An 18,083-nucleotide genomic window follows, 5' to 3' on the forward strand; every position below is an offset into this window, starting at 1 on the left:
AGCAGCAGCCAATGCAAGGATGGCTGGGCTCGTTCCACCCACCAAGCCCCCCAAAAAAACGCGATTGACAGCAAAAATCACCCAATAATAAGCAACCCATAAACTGAAAAAAAAAAGTGAATCTCTAGGGAAAAAAAAGCCCAAACTCGCATCAGAGTTGACCTGGCTTGCGCGACACACCTGCACACTGCAGGCGACACACTAACGTGTCCCGACACACAGTTTGGAAAGCTCTGGTATAAAGGGTCAGCCTTCTAGTTCTTACAGTAATGAGCTGCAAGATCAATTTATTTATTTGATGACATCGCTTTCCTGATTAAAAATTGCCCAAAGCAATGTACATATATTAAAACAATAAAAACAGTAAAACAATATACAGAATCAACACAAACTTAGCTAGATCTCATATAGCTTTCTTCATTTTAGCAGATTAATAGATAAAACCTTTAAAAAGCTTTTGACATTAACCATGTCTTCAGCTTTTTTCCTAAATTACTTCAGATCTTTTTCCTCATTCAATTCCAACCTCAATAAAGGAAAGGTTCTATAGTCTTAAGGGGTGGAATGATTTAGCTGATAGAAATTGGAATAAAGATTTTTCCACTGCCCTCAGACTTCTTCCTGACAAATGCCATTTCAATTTTTTTTCCCAATTTAGGGGAACCTCCATCTCATAAAAGCTGTGAACAAACATTTGTTTACTTCAAGCTACCAATGGAAGCCAGTATAATGGGGCAGCTGGAGTCCTCCTAGTACTGCATGTCATAATCCGCACTGATGTATTTTGTACCACTTGGAGTTTGCAAATCAACTTTCTTAACAGACCTACATTAGGCTATTACAATAATCTATCTGAGATCAATAAAATGAATGCTAACTCATCCCAACATCAATATACAATCTCACTGATATATATATATATATATATATATATATATATATATATATACACACACACACACATGGGCCATACACCATGAACCATGGACTCTGTTACTAGGGCCTGGGCAACTTCAAATTAATAGTTTGCGACCTGCCCATATATGTATTTCCTTCTCCCTTCACAGTGGCAGCCTTGTCATTGGCCATCCCACTTCCCCACATCCAGGATAAGCACAGAGCACTGACGATGTTGATCTATGTCGCTCCATCTTAGGTGAAAGTGCCTTCTGCAAGCAGAAACAGTATGCACACTTTAGCACAGAAGCCAGTCACAGCAGCATAGTCCATCACATTAAAGGAAGTACAAGAGCAGCTCTATCACTGAAGAGAGAAGGGGGACCAACTACAGAAGGCAGAAAGTTGTGAGGCAGAACCTGTAGCAATGAAAAAAAAAGCTATTTTGGTCAGATGACCTGCAGCATCAAGAGGGAGAAAGCTGTGCAGGGGGCATTGCAGCTGCAACCAAAGGAGAGAGGAAGATGTGACAGTGAGCAGTGTAGGCTGATCTGCAGCTGATAGGAAAACAACTTTTCTTTGCTGATGTTGTTCATACATTTAAAGTTATTATGCATTTTTGTCCTGCTCTAACTTTGTGCTTTCTGCAATGGCATAGCTGGGATGGCCATGGCCTACCCACTTTCATTCAGGCCCACGCAGCAGGAAAAAAAAAAAGCAATAAAAGCAGGAATCTTGGAACCTTACTGGGCAAGTGGAGGAGAGCAAAAACACTAGGCAATCCAGTATCAGGCAGGATTCCTAATCCCAGTAGCAGTGTAGAAAGTTTGAGGCCAGACATGATGCTGGTACGCACTGCCCAAGAGGAGCCTGCAGCTGCGCTGAGGCACTTCTTCAGTCATTGTAGCAGAGTATGTGGATAGGACCTCTGGGCTAGTGGGATTCTGCAAAAGCGTCCATCAGGCACAGCACTATGGCCTACACCATCCATACCTTTGTGAAGATGAGATAGAGTGGGCCCTTATTCAGCACAGCAGCTGGGCCAGGTTGAGTCTGAAGGCCAGGAGTGAGGATCATCGACAGTGACACTTGGCAGCAGTGGACGGAAGACATATAGTCAAAGAGGTAGCTGGACTAGTGCCACGCTTAGAGGGAAAGCAGAGGGGGGAATGAGTGTGAGAGAATCTAGAGCCAGGCTTGGAGTGGGGGAATGAGTGTGAGGGGGTCAGAGCTGCGCTTAGAGGGGGAGGGGAAGGCAGAATAATTATAAAGGAGCTGGAGCAGGGCTTGGAGGAGGAAGAGAGGGGGGGGGATGAGTTTGAGGGAGCCAGAGCCAGGCTTGGAGGGAGAAATGAGTGTGAGGGGATTGCAGCCAAGCTTAGAGAGGGAGGGGAAGGAAGAATGAGTGTGAGGGGCCTGAAGAAAAGGCCCTGTGTGTGAGTAGTGTGTGAGAGAGAGAGAACTGGAAGATGGATGTGTATGTGTGTGTATGTGTGAGAACTGGAGCCTGGATGTGTGTATGGGAGCCTGTGTGTATGTGACAGTGAAATCGTGTGTGTGTGTGTGTATGTATGTGTGTAGGAAAGCATGTGAGAGTGAAAGCTTGTGTGTGAAGAAGTCTATGAGAGAAAGCATGAGCGTTTGTGTGCGAGGGAGGAAGGGAAGAAGAAAAAGAAAGTGAAGAGAATCCCTGAAAAAGGAATTAGGAAAAGACAAACAAGGGGAAAGTGGAAAAGAGAGACTGGGACCAACTGATTAGAAAGGTAAAAATAAAAAATGATTTTGAGTTTTTAGCGATTGCAATATGACATCTTTTGGTATTTTGCCCTTTTTTTTAGCATTCCACTATTCAGAGTTTATTTTCTTAGGATTTATAATTTGGGTTTGTCTGCATGTTTCTGCTTCTAATTTGGAGTCCCTTATATCTATATTAGGTAAGGGTCAGTCTCTGCTCTGCCTGTGTATGACTAAGGTGCGGTATTTTTGCTAGTGTGTAGCTTCTCTATAGGGATTTGTAGCAGTTCGGCTTATTCTGTTATCATAGTAGGTAGTGTATTAATGTTTTAGGGTCCGGTGTAGTATTTGCACTGCGGCTGTTTCATAAATAAAATTGCTATTGTTTGAGTCCTGAGAGTCAGTGCTGTGATTGTGTGGTATGGCAAGGTTCTAGGCATCTTTTTTTTTTCAGGCGTTTGTGTTGCATTACAAAATGTGGGTGACACCGGAATTTGAATATATTTTTTTTCAAGTTGGGTTGTAATGTGAACTTTCCTAATTCTGTTCTGCACCCATTCTTATGGTTATTAGGATTATTGATATTCTTATTTATTTAAACATTTTTATATACCGGCATTCGTTGTGGACATCATGTCGGTTTACAGTAAACAGGTTAAGTTTGGAAATTACATTTTAACAGGGAGATTTACAACTGGGAGAGGGGGGTAACAACAAGCAGCTAAGAAAGACAGGGTAACCAAAACAAAACAAGGAGATAGAGTATAACAAAACATAGTTCCTCAATATGAGAAAGATATGTAGGCCAATTGTGGTCTACTTTGGCACGGAATGATGGCTTTCTATTCTGGGTAAGCTTGGTTGAACAACCATGTTTTCAATTTCTTCTTGAAATTGTTCATACATGGTTCGAGGCATAAATACATAAATACAATATTCTATTGTATTTATGATGATCTCTGCCATTCTGGAAAGAGGATTTTTTAAAGAATATATTGATGTTTGGTTTATTACATAACTGATTGGATCTGATGTTTGTTATGTGTCCTTTGCTTTTTACATGTTGTTCTTCTTGTGTAATATAAACTGCAATAAATATAAAATAAATTAATACAGATTAATAAGGAATTTTTAATGTTGGTAAATACTTGAAATAATTGAATTATAATATTTTTAAGTTTCACTCATGATGCACAATGGCCTTTGCAGATTACTTAGAAAGCCACTGTAGGATGCATTAGCCTTTATTTATTAATAAGAGTACAACTGGTATGAATCAGGCCTACAGCCCACCCATGTTAACCTTAGGCTCACCCAAAATATCAGTTCTGGGTACACCACTGGCCTTCTGTTGTTTGAGAAACAAATGTATTCATAGCTGTGCACTGCTTTAGATACACTTTTCTTTTAGGAAATCGAGTTTGCAAATAGGTTGCCTCTGAGGCTATTCACATAATGACTATCTGTGACTTCTCTTAATTTAGCTGTTTGCTCAGCAGACTGGTGGCCAGTATTATCTAATTTATTAGGCTGGGCTGTATTGTTTAATTTATTGAAATATGTCTTGAGAGAGGGGACAGGGGGGCTGTGGATCTCCAGGAGAGGGGAGAAGCTGCAGATAAGACTGTGACAAGTGTCACTGCACAGGGCGGTGCCACTTAAGGTGCGTGACTGTGCATTACTCCTTTGGGGAGGTAGGAGGAGGAAGGGGGAACACTACCGTACTTGCACAGGGTGCCAAGCACCACTGTATTCAGTTCTGGAGACGGTACCTAAAAAAGGATAGAGACAGGATGGAAACGGTCCAGAGGAAGGCGATCAAAATGGGGGGGGGGGGAGGGGAGTCTGTTTCAGAAGACTTATGAGGACAGGCTGAAGGCTGAAGGAAAGGAGGCACAGGGGAGATATGATACAGATCTTCAGATACCTGACAGGTATTATCGATGCACAAACTTCAAACTTTTCCACTGGAAAGGAAACAATAGAACTAAGAGCCATGATATGAAACTCCAGTGGGGAAGACAGAACCAATATCAGGAAATATTTCTTCAAAGAGAGGGTAGCGGATGCCTGGAATGCTCTCCCAGAAGAGGTGGTGAAGATGAGAACAGTTAATGAAATCAGAAGGGCATGGGACAAACACAGGCATAAAAAAAAGGGATTGTGTAACATTTCTGCATAGGGGTAATCTGCATGGAGTGGCAGTTGCTACCATAAGCAAATTGTTAGACAGATAGGATGCACCATCTGGTCTTTATCTGCTGTCATTACTATGTTACTATGTTACACTTTTACCCTCTCTCAACCCTCTCTCATTATAAGCAGAGCACTCTTTATAATCTGAGGTTCAAACAACACAGGGTCCTGTAATCTCACTGCTTCCATGCATTTAGCTATCAAACTGAAACCAAAAAAAGAGGCAGATGCAGGTGAGAAGACACGATTTTATCATGGCCGTAGTAATTCCTGGTAAAATGCAAAAGTGCAAGCATCTGCTCGCACAACCTTCAAACTTGACACTTGTTGGTCTCTGCTCTCTGCAAATTCATATTGGGTTCAAAGTTAAGGAAAACATTTTGTTATGTGTTACGATTACTATTTGCAGAAAATGTTAAATCTTCTATTGAAAACAGCCTTCTAGACGTGAATTGACTCTGAAGACTTTATTTGCTAAAACTTTTCCCCATATTTATTTATTTAGAAATATTTATAGCCCACTTATAGCAAATCAGTTGTGTTAAGTGGGTTACAATACAATAAAAAAGATATAGCAAATATATATATACAACTTTAGAAATCAAAATAACACTAAAAATCCAATAGAAACATTTAAAAAGAAAATAAAATTTCATACACAAAATAAAACACTCAGCCTTCTTAACTATGGCTCAAGATTCCCCGAATGCTTTTTGAAACAAGAGTTTTAACCTGTTTGCGGAAAATTTGTGTATCATTAATAGATCTGATGGCATTAAGATTTCCATAGCAATGGACCAATGATTGAGAATGCCCCATCATAGTTTCCTTTAAATGGGCTGTCTTAATGGAGGGAGTATAAGTTTCAAAAGCCCAGCCAAATAGGCAGGACCAGACATTTTCTAAGATTTAAAAATTAAGACCAAAATTTTAAACTGAATTCGCTGTTGTGGAGGAAGCCAATGAAATGTTTGTAATAAAGGATTAACGTGGTTCCAAGACAAACCTCTCATTACTAACTGAGCCGCTGAGTTTTGCAAAATCCTTAGGGCATGCAAGCTAAAGGTAGACAACTCTATACATAGGGTGTTGCAATAATCTATTAATAATAGAACAACTGTACTATGGTACAAAAATCATTCTGGTCAAAGATATATCTAAAATGGCATAATCTAAAGAATCCAACTCTCAATACTGATTTAATTCTGATGAGAAACTCAAATGAGAGTCAATCACTCTCAGATTTCTAATAATTTTTACTAGAGAATAGGGGGAAAACCCTTAGTAAATCACAGCCTTAGTTAAGCTCTGAGGTGAAGCCTTTGAAAAGGCAAGCAGAGGGCTCTCTGGTAATTCATCTTTGGTTTAAACCAGGCTGGGTATACCAAAGTGTCACCAGAGGTATACAGTAGGAAAAATCAAACATTTGGAGAAGCAGGTACCACAAAGGGTTATGGTAGGCTCTTTGCCTCCTAAGGCAGGGAGCCTACCATCTGTCCAAGGGGCATTTAAACCCTAAAAACAGGAGAAAGGGGATCCCAGTAGGAAGTGACAGCAAGGACCTGTAACTCTCTTGTTATATCTCAGTACCTATTTATGGATTCTACATGCTACACTGGAAGCATCTTTTATTTTAATGGTTCCAGTAAAGTCTTTAATTTTGGAACATCATACATTGCATCATGTGTCTCCTTGGTTATAGATTTCTAAGAGACCTTGGGCTCTTCAGGAATTCCTTCCTGGAGGAAGTACAGGAATTAGTTGTGACTAAGCCCTGGTACTGAGTGTGCCGCCAGCTTCCAGCTGAACCCAGAGTGAGGCTACCTAATTCTATTGAAGCATCTCAAAAATTCATGTTTTTCAGTCATGTCAGCAGCACCTCCAACTTACGCAATCACCAAAATGGTAAAATGAGATAGTAATCTATATAGAGCGAATCTCTATAATAAGGGAAATTCAGTTCCCTCACTATTTTTATTTATTTATTTTATTTAAAAAGATTTGTATACTGCCTATACAATGGGTATTAGGTCTAAGCGGTTCACACAATAAAAACATACATAATTTATTATAAAATTAAAAACAGAAAAAAACTCACTTTTTTAGAGATAAAATATAAACTGTTAAACATTAAAAGAATAAAAACATATTTAAGAGATATGGAAGAATAAAATTGATAAAAGATCAGAGATTTATCTTACTAAATGCTAAGGTACATAAGTGGGTTTTAGCGCTTTTTAAAATGTATTAATGGAGGGAATAAGGCGGATGTTTTATGGAAGTGAATTCCATAATGTGGGGTCTGAGATACTCTGTAAAGATGACTACCTCATACCTATTTATACATAAAAATAAATATATACAGAGAAATTGTATACTGTATGATTATAAATTCAAGCAATTTTCTCTTATAATATTTAGCTGAGTCTACATGAAACAAACATATGCTGTTCAAAGCTCTTAAGAATTTCATCGCTGTGATTATTCACTGAACTACGGTATATCTAATCAGATCAAACTAAACACTTAAGAAGTACAATTGGACTAGTACCAATTTCTAAAAGATGACTTTCTTAAAACCATTAACAAAGTTAAATATGATCCAGTGATCACACAATTATTAAAATCACTAGAATCAATAACAGAATTATCAGAAATTTCAAGCTATGTAGCCTATTCAGTAAAGATTTCTGTCACATAGGTATATTGAATAATAGCAGTATATATCTAGTTTCTATGCTAACAAATATACAATATTTCAAAAGAATGACATATATGATATGTTAAGATTAGACTAATGTAGATATGTTGTATAGCATGAGAGAAAAAACACCAACTTCCATCTAAAGCGTTTCAAATGACTGTTCCATAAGTAATATGGAATTATGTATTTAGATTAAATTGTTAAACTGACTGACACAGCAATGAAATTCCAGTTTACCATTTGAGGAGGCCCTGCCTCTCGAGGCATGGGCCGTATAACTGGGCAGACGTGCGGCAGGCAAGAGGGAGGGGGGGCACAGCCTAGGTGCGGAGAGGGGCGGACAATGGGATTAGGGGCCAGTTCAAACCTGAGCATGAGCCAATGAGACAAGGAAGGCGGCGTCTCTGAGCTCAGGTACTTAGAGGTAGGGCGGGGTGGGGGGAGCACATTTGCAGCCTGGAAGCGAGAGCAACAGGCTGACCTCAGCACGGCTGTGCTACAACAGTTTTGCTTTTACTTTCACTTTGCCTCCAGCACGGCTGTGCTGTAAGAGGAGCAGATCAGGAACGATTTCTTTGATTACATCATTGGGTAAAGTACAAAGATTTTGTGGCTGATAGGCAAAATGTTGAGAATATTAATGGTAATTTTTTGTTGCTAAGGTCTGGAAGGTATGCTCACCCCCCCCCCCCCCTTTTGCATTGAACTGGCTCTGCATTACCAGTACTTTATTTAATGAAAAGGCTTTGAATGCATGGCTGCTTCTGCCTGGAATGTTATTTTATTTAAGGAAATGCCTTAGCACATGGCTGGTTATATATATTTTAACTAATATATGTTTAGTGAAACGCCATGGGCACATGGCCACACTTTACCTGTTATTATATATATATTTTATGAACTCATGGCTGGCTTTCAGCACAAAGCTTGCTCTGCATCTTGCTGTATTTATTAAAAGGGCAGCGAGTGCAGGGCTGGTTATCTTTCACTTGTAGCCTCTTAAGAAACGCCATTGAAGGGGTCTACACATGGTGAATGCATAGGTGGTTAGAGCACATGGCTGGCAGTAGCAGGCTTGGTAGCTCAGTGGTTAGCGCACTGATCTTGTAGGCTTGCTTTACTTTAAAATCGATGTTTTCTATGTATTGCTTTACCCCTCGCTCTCTAAATTGCTAGGAAGTGGGCAGGCTTCATGTCTACCATGCTACATCAACATCCTGTGGATGTGCTTTGTTATACCTAAGTAATCTGACAATTAAAAAGTAGCCAGCATCCCGTAGTTGGGAATTCTGATGATATATCTATGGGACAGCGGTACGGCATTTGAGTGCTCAGCCAGGTTAACAGGATGTTTTTTATATTAATCCTAAAGGTGATATTTAGTATTCGGTTACCATTTAAAGGGACAGCTGTCCCATGTGCACGTTTATACTGAATTATAAGGGGTACAGGACCCTCAGCTTGATAGATATGATTTAGGCTGCGCTATGCAGCTCTATACAAAGTAAATTAAAATATTAATGAAAGGTCGGCTTACATCTTAGCATGGTATTGTGGTTCTTATTGGAAGGGCTTGCCAGCAGAGGTCAGCACATGGCAGCGGCCATTTTTGGGAGGTCAGCACATGGCAGCGGCCATTTTTGGGAGGTCAGCACATGGCAGCGGCCATTTTTGGGAGGTCAGCACATGGCAGCGGCCATTTTGGGAGGTCAGCACATGGACTTTCAGGATTTTCTTTTACTATTACTTTTCTTTTACTCCCCAGGCCCCCCCCCCCATGCGCCGGCACTCCCGCCTCCCCACGGAGTCTGGCCGCCCCTCGCCCCTTCCTCAGCTGCCCCCACCCCCATCCTATTCCCGTCCAGCCCCCCCAAACTTGCCGGGCCCAAACGTGCGCCCCCCCCCCCCCATACCCCGGCTGCCCCCTCCCCCACCCACCCCCCTTAGCAGGTGTGCGCACACCCACGTTCGGCTACCTATTCATATGCCCCCCCCCCCCCCCAAAACTGTGCGGGATCTAACCATTTACAGGTTGATCCAGTAATGTGCAGTTAAAGATTGCCCGTCTGTAACGTGCTGGGAGCGCACAATACAGACGAGTAAGGCCATCCAGCCATACAGTCTCCAGTTTCACGCGTCCTTAGCGCTTCCTAAAATAAACACCTAACCCTTTCCGCACCCAGCATGTAAATGAACGAAAAAGCTGTATAATGAAGGAATTAGCTATTCCCCTCCGATACTGTAACGGGCGCTGATATTATCTCCTTAGGAACGCGCTGTTTTGCCGCGGCCTTAACCTGTTAGTTTACCGCCTCCCCCTAGTAGGAGTTAGGACTGTGTAACAAATCCATCGACACCGCTTAAGATACTCAAACACAATAAAACAATAAGCCTGGCACCTTCCTGGATGTAGTACGTCCCGGATGCCCCCCCCCCTCCCCAGCGTGCCCGCCACTACCCCTTTCATCAGCTGCATCCACCCATTATGCCCCTCACGGGCATGTCCTGCTTCACAGAGCGCTCCCACTCAAATCCGTTCATGGGTATATACCCTTTCGCCCCCCTCACAGCGCCATGCTACCACTGCGACCCGGAGGAGGTGAGGCACAGCGGCGAAGACAGACGGGAGAGGAGAAAAAGCAGAGCCGAGCAAAGCAAAAGCGTGCAGCAAGCCAGCGAAATAGACCTGCGAGCAGAGGCAATAGCAGCAGTTCGGTAAGCCTGGCACCCTCCTTGATGTAGTACGTCCCGGATGCCCTCCCCTCCCCAGCGCGCCCGCCACTACCCCTTTCATCAGCTGCATCCACTGCGACCCGGCAGTCCCGTGAGGCCTACAAAAAAAAAAATTTCCCGGCTCCCGCGCTCCCGCACTGGCCCGCCGACTCTACCCCCCCCCCCCCCCCCTCTCCTCCCGATCGGGCAGGTAGGCGGCGGAGACGAAAACCAAAGCAATTTTTTTTTTTTCAAAAAGCGACATCACACATTGCATAAAATAATTTCTCCAGCCTTAAAGCGACTTACTTTTGGGATCTGTCAAGATCCCAAAAGTAAGTCGCAAAAGTAACTTACTTTTCTGAAGCCATCAGGAACATGATCTTAGCTCCTCCGGACGAAGACGAAGATGGCCGCCTGCACGGGGAAAGCGTGCAATTGGCCGCTGAAGACGTGACGTCACGTCTTCAGCGGCCAATTGCACGCTTTCCCCCGTGCAGGCGGCCATCTTCGTCTTGAGCTACGATCGTGATGGCTTCAGAAAAGTAAGTTACTTTTGCGACTTACTTGACAGATCCCAAAAGTAAGTCGCTTTAAGGCTGGAGAAATTATTTTATGCAATGTGTGATGTTGCTTTTTGAAAAAAAAAAAATTGCTTTGGTTTTCGCCGCCGCCTACCCACCCGATCGGGAGGAGGGGGGTAGAGTAGGCGGGCCAGTGCGGGGGCGCGGGAGCCGGGGATTTTTTTTTTTTTTTTGTAGGCCTCACGGGACTGCCGGGTCGCAGTGGATGCAGCTGATGAAAGGGGTAGTGGCGGGCGCGCTGGGGAGGGGGGGGCATCCGGGACGTACTACATCAAGGAGGGTGCCAGGCTTACCGAACCGCTGCTATTGCCTCTGCTCGCAGGTCTATTTCACCGGCTTGCTGCACGCTTTCGCTTTGCTCGGCTCTGCTTTTTCTCCTCTCCCATCTGTCTTCGCCGCTGTGCCTCACCTTCTCCCGGAGCAAGGCTGCTTTCGCGCCCTGCTCCGACAGCGATGAAGCAACAAAGACTTTTCGTGTTTTTTTACACTTCCTGGTTCCTGTCATTCCAAATGCCATTTGAAATGACATTTGAAATGACAGGTACCGTCGCACCCTGGTTACTGTATAGGCGCTGTATTAAGCGCCTATACAGTAAAATGGGTTACGCGGCCATAACCCTTCTCTACCGCTTTAAAGCCGCGGCATGCATTTGCATGCGATTAGAGGAGAGTATCGGGGAGTTAGTGAAGAGAACTGTGGGTGCGGGGAGGAAGGGTGCGCCTGACACTGCCGCACTGTTTCTACCGCGGCCTTACTGGATCGACCTGTTAATATGTCTACACAGCATGGCTACCACTCAGTTTGCTATGGCTTCTGCCCCGTCCGCACTTATGCCGGACCAGGCTCAGGCTCCAGCCAAGCGAGCACGTCGGAAGCCAAGCAAATTGCAGGAAAACTTCTCGGCAACGCCAGAAGTCGAAAAACGTAAGACCAAGACACAGAGGAATAAGAAGAGGAAATCCGCAAGCACACGACAACCGCGTAGCATCAGCCATTTGGGCTGCTATGTACCGGAGCAGCCCCCTCCACGGGGCATGACCCCTGCAGCACCGACCCCTGCAGCACCGCCACAAGAGAACTTCGGCAATGTTACCGAACGACAGCTGCGTCAGCTCATGGACCAAACCTTGTCAGCGGCTGCTATCCATGGCACGGACAGGGTGAAGGCAATGCTGGATGCCTTAACGCATACCACTAGCCCATCCCCTGGCTCAGTGCCCATCGGTCCACAGCACGGTGCAGCGGGCAGCTCCAACAGTTCAGCTGGCAACACCCAGCCACCAGCACGTCAACAGACAGCTCATGGACAACACGGGCAACCGCAAGAAGGACAGAACTGTGAGTACCCTGATTTAAACCGGGGCCAGGGTAATGCGCAGGTACCCCCAACACAGCCCAGTTACCCACCACCAAGGAATGGCAGCGAAGTGTGGCTGGGGCCACAAAGCGCTTCTACTGACATTTTCGCTGCTATGAAAGCTATTTTCGATAACTGGCATGGGCAGGGTAATGCTAACACTAGCCCAACACAGGAAACAGGGCAGTCAGGACGACCCATGGGGGATATTTTACTTGTGACACCAACCCCAGCTACAGCTGTTGGACACCAACCCCAGCCACAGCTACAGCGGTTGGAACAACGGTGGGTCAGCTGGGGACCAATGGGCACAATACCACTGGTAGCTCAGCCACGAATGGCAATAACGCTGCACAATACACATGTACAGTGGGCTCACTAACCGCGCATGTGTCAGAGGCGTTAAAAGAGAAAATATGGTGCAGCGAATATGTAGATATATTCGAGCTGCTCAGGAAAGAAGGGGAGGGTTCCGATCCCAAATGCCACGAAGCGTGCAAACTCTCAGCTAGGGAGAAACTCTTCATCGCTAAGACGCTAGCTAATTGGTCAGCAGGATTCAGAATTCTGTCATCCATCATAGGTCAAAAATTTCCTGAAAAATGTTGCTCCTTAATTGCTTACCAGAACGTCATTTGTGGTGCTTATCGCACGTATGGCGGTACGGCTTGGTTGGAGTATGATGAGCAGTTCAGAAGGAATATGGCTGTGAACCCAGGTTTAGAATGGGATCGCAAGGATATTGACCTCTGGCTCTCAAAAATCACACCGTACCGACCGGTGCAGGAGGTTGTCCCTGGCTTCGCTGGCAATGCATACCAGCCGAGTACATGGTTAACTCCTCGCCAACATACTTTTACGGGAAGATTTCCATTTCGGCAAGGTCAGCCCTTTCGTCAAGGGCAAAGGTGGGGGCAAGCCACTAGATATAGGGGCGGGGGGACTCCCATCTGTAGGCTATTCAACTCTGGTTTTTGCAGATTCGCTGCTGCCTGCAAATTCAGACACGCCTGCATGGGATGCGGTGCAGGCCACCCTCAAACAAAATGCTCAAGGGGAGGAACCATCCCCCACACAGAGCAACAATAAATTCATTAGAGCACCTACCCCCATTAAGATACATAGCTTGCAGGTCTGTTTAAAGGGTTATCAGCCCAAGGAGGCCAGATGGCTATACGAAGGGTTTTCCCAAGGTTTTCACATACCTTTCATGGGGCCAGAAACCGCCACAGAGGCTAAGAATCTGTTATCTGCGAGGAATAATGAAGAGGTCATTGCACTAAAGATCAAAAAAGAAAGCGACATGGGTAGGGTGGAAGGCCCATTCAATGACAAACCTCTACCTCATTTTAGGATTTCCCCTCTTGGGGTGGTTCCCAAAAAAGAGCCAGGGGAATTCCGAATGATTCACCATTTATCCTTCCCAGAGGGTGGGTTAGTGAATGATTACTTGGACCCCGAAGCATGCTCGGTCGCCTATGCCTCATTCGACCAGGCATTAGACATGGTGAGGCATTGGGGGCAAGGGGCATGGTTGGCAAAAGCCGACATTGAATCAGCCTTCCGCTTGCTTCCAATACATCCAAGCTGCTTCCATCTGTTGGGGTTTCAATTCCGAGGTAAATATTACTTCGATAAATGCCTCCCGATGGGCTGCTCTATATCTTGCGCCTACTTTGAGAGGTTTAGCACATTTATGCAATGGGCTGTAGAGCAGGACATCGGGAAAGGGAAAATCATACACTATTTGGATGATTTTCTGTTTACCGGCCATAGGGACACACAGGCCTGTGCGCAAGCCCTCTAAGCATTCACCCGGAAAGCTGACGAATTAGGTATTCCGCTAGCTAAGCACAAATCAGAAGGACAGTCACAAAAATTGTCATTTCTCGGTATCGAAATTGATACTCTGCAAATGGTCACACGCCTACCGCCCGCAAAACTAGAAGCGTTACGCGCCAACATATCTACTACCGAACAGTCACGCAAAATCACGCTAAAACAAATGCAGTCACTCATTGGTCACCTCAATTTCGCTTGCAAGATCATGCCCATGGGTCGCCCCTTCATTAGAAGATTGTCCCAAGCCACAGCAGGTATTCGCAGGAGCCATCATTTCATTAGAATCACCAAGGAGCTCAGGGAGGACCTCATAGTATGGAAGACATTCCTAGGGGAATATAATGGGCGGACAGTTTGGGGGGACCCAATCATGACCAATAGGGAGCTGCAGCTCTACACCGACGCAGCGGGGAGCGCTGGATTTGGGGCCTATCTGGCTGGGAAATGGTGCGCGGAACGATGGCAAGTACAGTGGGAAGCCATGGGTTTACTCAGAGACATCACTTTTCTCGAATTGTTCCCCATTGTTGCAGCAATACACATGTGGAAAGCATGTTTCCACAACAGAAGAGTGGTTTTTTGGTCAGACAACATGGTTGTACAGGCGATAAATTCTCTCACCGCTCACTCCCCTAGGGTCATTAAGCTATTGCGGGATTTAGTACTGCTCTGCCTGCGCATTAACCTGGTCTTTAAGGCTAAGTACGTTCCGGGGGAAGCTAACGGCATCGCTGATGCATTGTCTCGTTGTCAGTGGTCTCATTTCAGATTCCTGGCCCCAGAAGCAGAGCATCAACCTTATCGCGTCCCTCCTCGGATTTGGGAATTAGGGTGCCTGGAATCGCCTCCATATTGAGATCGGCTCTGGCAGAGAGTACGGGGAGAGCATATGCACGCGGCTGGAGCTTGTTCCAAAAATTTTGCCAATCAAATAACACGCAAGTTCAGGGGACAATGACAGAGAGAAATGTAATGACAGAGAGAAATGTAACAGAGTTCTTGCTCTACCTCAAGAACTCGGGGGTATCAAGAGCACAGGCAGGGCAACATGTAGCTGCTATTGTTTTCGTCTCCAAACTATGGGGTATAGGCACAATTAGCAACTCCTTTCTCATAAAAAAAAGATATTAGAGGGTTGGCGGAGACAAGAACCAGTTAGAAGGGACGCCAGAAAGCCTATCACACCAATGCTGCTACAAGCACTGGTAAAGGAGCTCCCCAGCCTAGTTTGGGACAATTATGAGGTAAAGCTATGGACCGTGGCTTTTTCACTAATGTTCTTTGGGCATTTAGAAACAGCGAGCTTATCCCGAGGGCAAAGGTGACCACCAGGGCATCGGATGGGGGTCTCCTGATAGAAAACATAAGGCTGGTTAAGGAGACAGTACAGATCTTTCTCAGGCGAGCAAAAACTGATCAACGGGCAGTAGGTCGCTGGATTACATTATACCCGGCTCATACGGGGGAGATATGCCCCGTAAGGGCTACGACAGAATACCTCAAAGTACGCCCGCTGCGGGGAGGGCCCTTTCTAAAACACAAAGATGGCAACGCGCTATCGCATTACCAGTTTATCAGTATACTATGCAAAGGCTTGGAAAAGATAGGGGAAGACGCGGGAGCTTATCACACACATTCATTCCGAATAGGCGCAGCATCCTTTGCCAGCAGCAGCGGTTTAAGCGAAGATCAAATTAAGGCGCTAGGGCGGTGGAAATCCGGTAAATTCAAAACATACATACGACCCAATAACCAGACAGCCCAATGAACAGTTTCACTGGGAAACATAAAAAGCATATATTTACCGTCCTGTTACACATAACCGTTTTATTTTGTCCATCATAGACTCGTCAGCGGGGAGCGCAAAAGTGATATGGATCATGGGGCACTCGTACATTTATTGGGCGCACATTAGAACCAAGAAAAAGACCTCCAGCGAGCACATGGGCATACCGCGTAGCAAGGCCAGCTTATTCTGGCTCGGCAAACGAGGGATGAGGTGGGTCCAACTAATGCCTTGCATCCTCCAATACGCCAGGCAACTACCACAGCCTGATATTATCATCTGTCATTTGGGCGGTAACGATTTGGTCGCAGTCAAAAACATTGACTTAATAATCACGATCAAGAAGGACTTGACTGCAATTAAGGCTATATGGCCAGCCGTGGTATTGGTATGGTCCCACATTATCCCCGATTGGTATGGAGGGACGCGAGGTCGCACAAATCCATCAAAAAAAGCAGGCGCAAATTAAATAAAGAAGTGGGCGCGTGGTTGAGAGCTATAGGGGGATATGTCATCAAGCATGATGATATTTCGCTCTCATGTTCAGGCATGTATAGGCCGGATGGGGTTCACTTATCAGACGTTGGGGTAGATATCTTCATCCTCGCCCTGCAAACGGCCACAGCAGCTTTAGTTAATTAGTGGGGGTAGAAAACAAATAAGGTTTTACTGTTTCCTACTTTGGCGGGTGCCCTCACCGGAGCATAAGGGGATGTATCGCTGCATAGAGGGGAAGTTTTTGGTGTTGGGGGAGGGGGAAGGGGAGGAGCACAGCACCAAGGACTTTGCATAGGGGGAAAGCGGGGGCATGGATATAACTAAGCATGGCGGAGACCGAGATAATGGCCGGTCTGGGGGTGGCCCAATGAAGGCCTGGCATAAGCAATAACCGCGGCCCGCAAGGCCAGGGGTGGGAGGAGGCGGCAGAATACTGCACGGAGCGGCAGTAGCCACGGAGGCGTTCACGGAGCGGGATGCCAGTGGCGGGTTTTCCCCTTCACGGAGCGGAAGGCGGGATTGGCATTCACGGAGCGGGGTGCCAATGGTATACCACCTTCACGGAGCGGAAGGATGGAGGGCTGCCGTCTCCAAAAAAGCATTGGGGTGGGAAGAACAAGGAAGGTACCGGTGAGGGCGTGGCATTTAGCTAATGCCAATTGTTTAAGCTGCTGCAATATAAAGTAATAAGGTTATAATGTTAAATTTTGGCTGTGGCCGTTTCTTCCACTTAATAAAAGTTATCCTGGTTTACCTACTCTGTTGTCGCGTGGTCAAGGGTGGGAGGGGCGGTCGTCCGTGAGCTACGGCGTGCCAGAGTTAAGATGCTGTAGACTATTAAAAACAGCTACAAACGGGATGAAACATCTCTCTACATTTTCATTATAAATGAGCCAAGGCCTATAGATAATTAGGATACCCGGAGCTACAGCATTCTCCGAATACCTCCGAGCATCACCAGGCATTGCCAGGGAAATGCGCCAGAAGGGCTCTGACTTCCTTCCCAAAGCAGCTTCCATCGGCAGCAACGCGACTCCGCTCTACCTCTTTTTTCTTCTGTCCTCCGCCGGGGTGCAGGCATAGAAGCAGGACAAGCAGACAGCATCCGGTGGGCAGGTGCAGAAGGGACATGCTCGCAGCCCTCGCCATGTCGCCGCTGCAGTACCCGCGACACCTGCGCTGCCGTCATTCAGCTCTCAGACTGGCCAGGACTTCTACCAATCAGAAAGAGTCCAGAAACACCGGGCAGCATGGGCAATGGAGTCTTCTCAAACGATAGTGGGAGCCAGTGGGGACGGGGAGGGGAGGGTGGGGGATGACAGTGTTGCGTGGGGCGGAGCTCTATGCTCCGTGAGTGAGGATGAAAGGGGAGGGGTTACAGTTGTTGTGGGGCGGAGTTGTGCATACTATTACAGGTAAAGACAGAGTCGGGGGCGGTCGCAAGGTTCGCTAGGGGCGGTCGCAAAGTTTGCTGGGGGCGGTGTTTCACGTGTTGTTAAGGAAGGGAGATTCCCGCTCCGCTCATCCTTCGTCTTTCCGTTCTTCTTCATCGTCTGTTCTCGTCTCTCTGAGCTGGCGGGGTTCCGCTTTTCTTATCTGCCGATTGGCGCGGGCTGGCCTGTGCCTGCCTCGGAGTTACGGAAAGAGTTCAGAAAGAGAAGGGGGAAGGGGTTGCCAGATAAAACGCGAGGAAGGAGAAGAGATCGGATAGATCTCTGTTTATGCTTTTCGTGCAGGTGCAGCCAGTGTTCCTGATGATGATTTAGACACCT

The 18,083-nt window shown here is 45.8% G+C and overlaps 1 protein-coding gene across 3 annotated transcripts in view; it reads right to left on the minus strand.

Moving 5' to 3' along the window:
- TUSC3 (tumor suppressor candidate 3) overlaps positions 1 to 17,517 on the minus strand; it is a 248,904-nt gene extending 231,387 nt beyond the window's left edge. For 2 of the 3 annotated variants that reach the window (XM_029587161.1, XM_029587175.1), the window contains exon 1: positions 17,356 to 17,503. In XM_029587161.1, coding sequence (XP_029443021.1) covers positions 17,356 to 17,460 — 105 coding nt within the window. In that variant the 5' untranslated portion in view covers positions 17,461 to 17,503. Of the gene's footprint in view, positions 1 to 17,355 lie in introns of all 3 variants that reach the window. The other variant, XM_029587168.1, reaches the window with a different exon arrangement.
- Between the last annotated feature and the right edge of the window lie 566 nt (positions 17,518 to 18,083).

Source organism: Rhinatrema bivittatum, chromosome 1, assembly GCF_901001135.1.
Source record: "Rhinatrema bivittatum chromosome 1, aRhiBiv1.1, whole genome shotgun sequence".
NCBI classification, from domain to species: Eukaryota; Metazoa; Chordata; class Amphibia; order Gymnophiona; family Rhinatrematidae; genus Rhinatrema; species Rhinatrema bivittatum.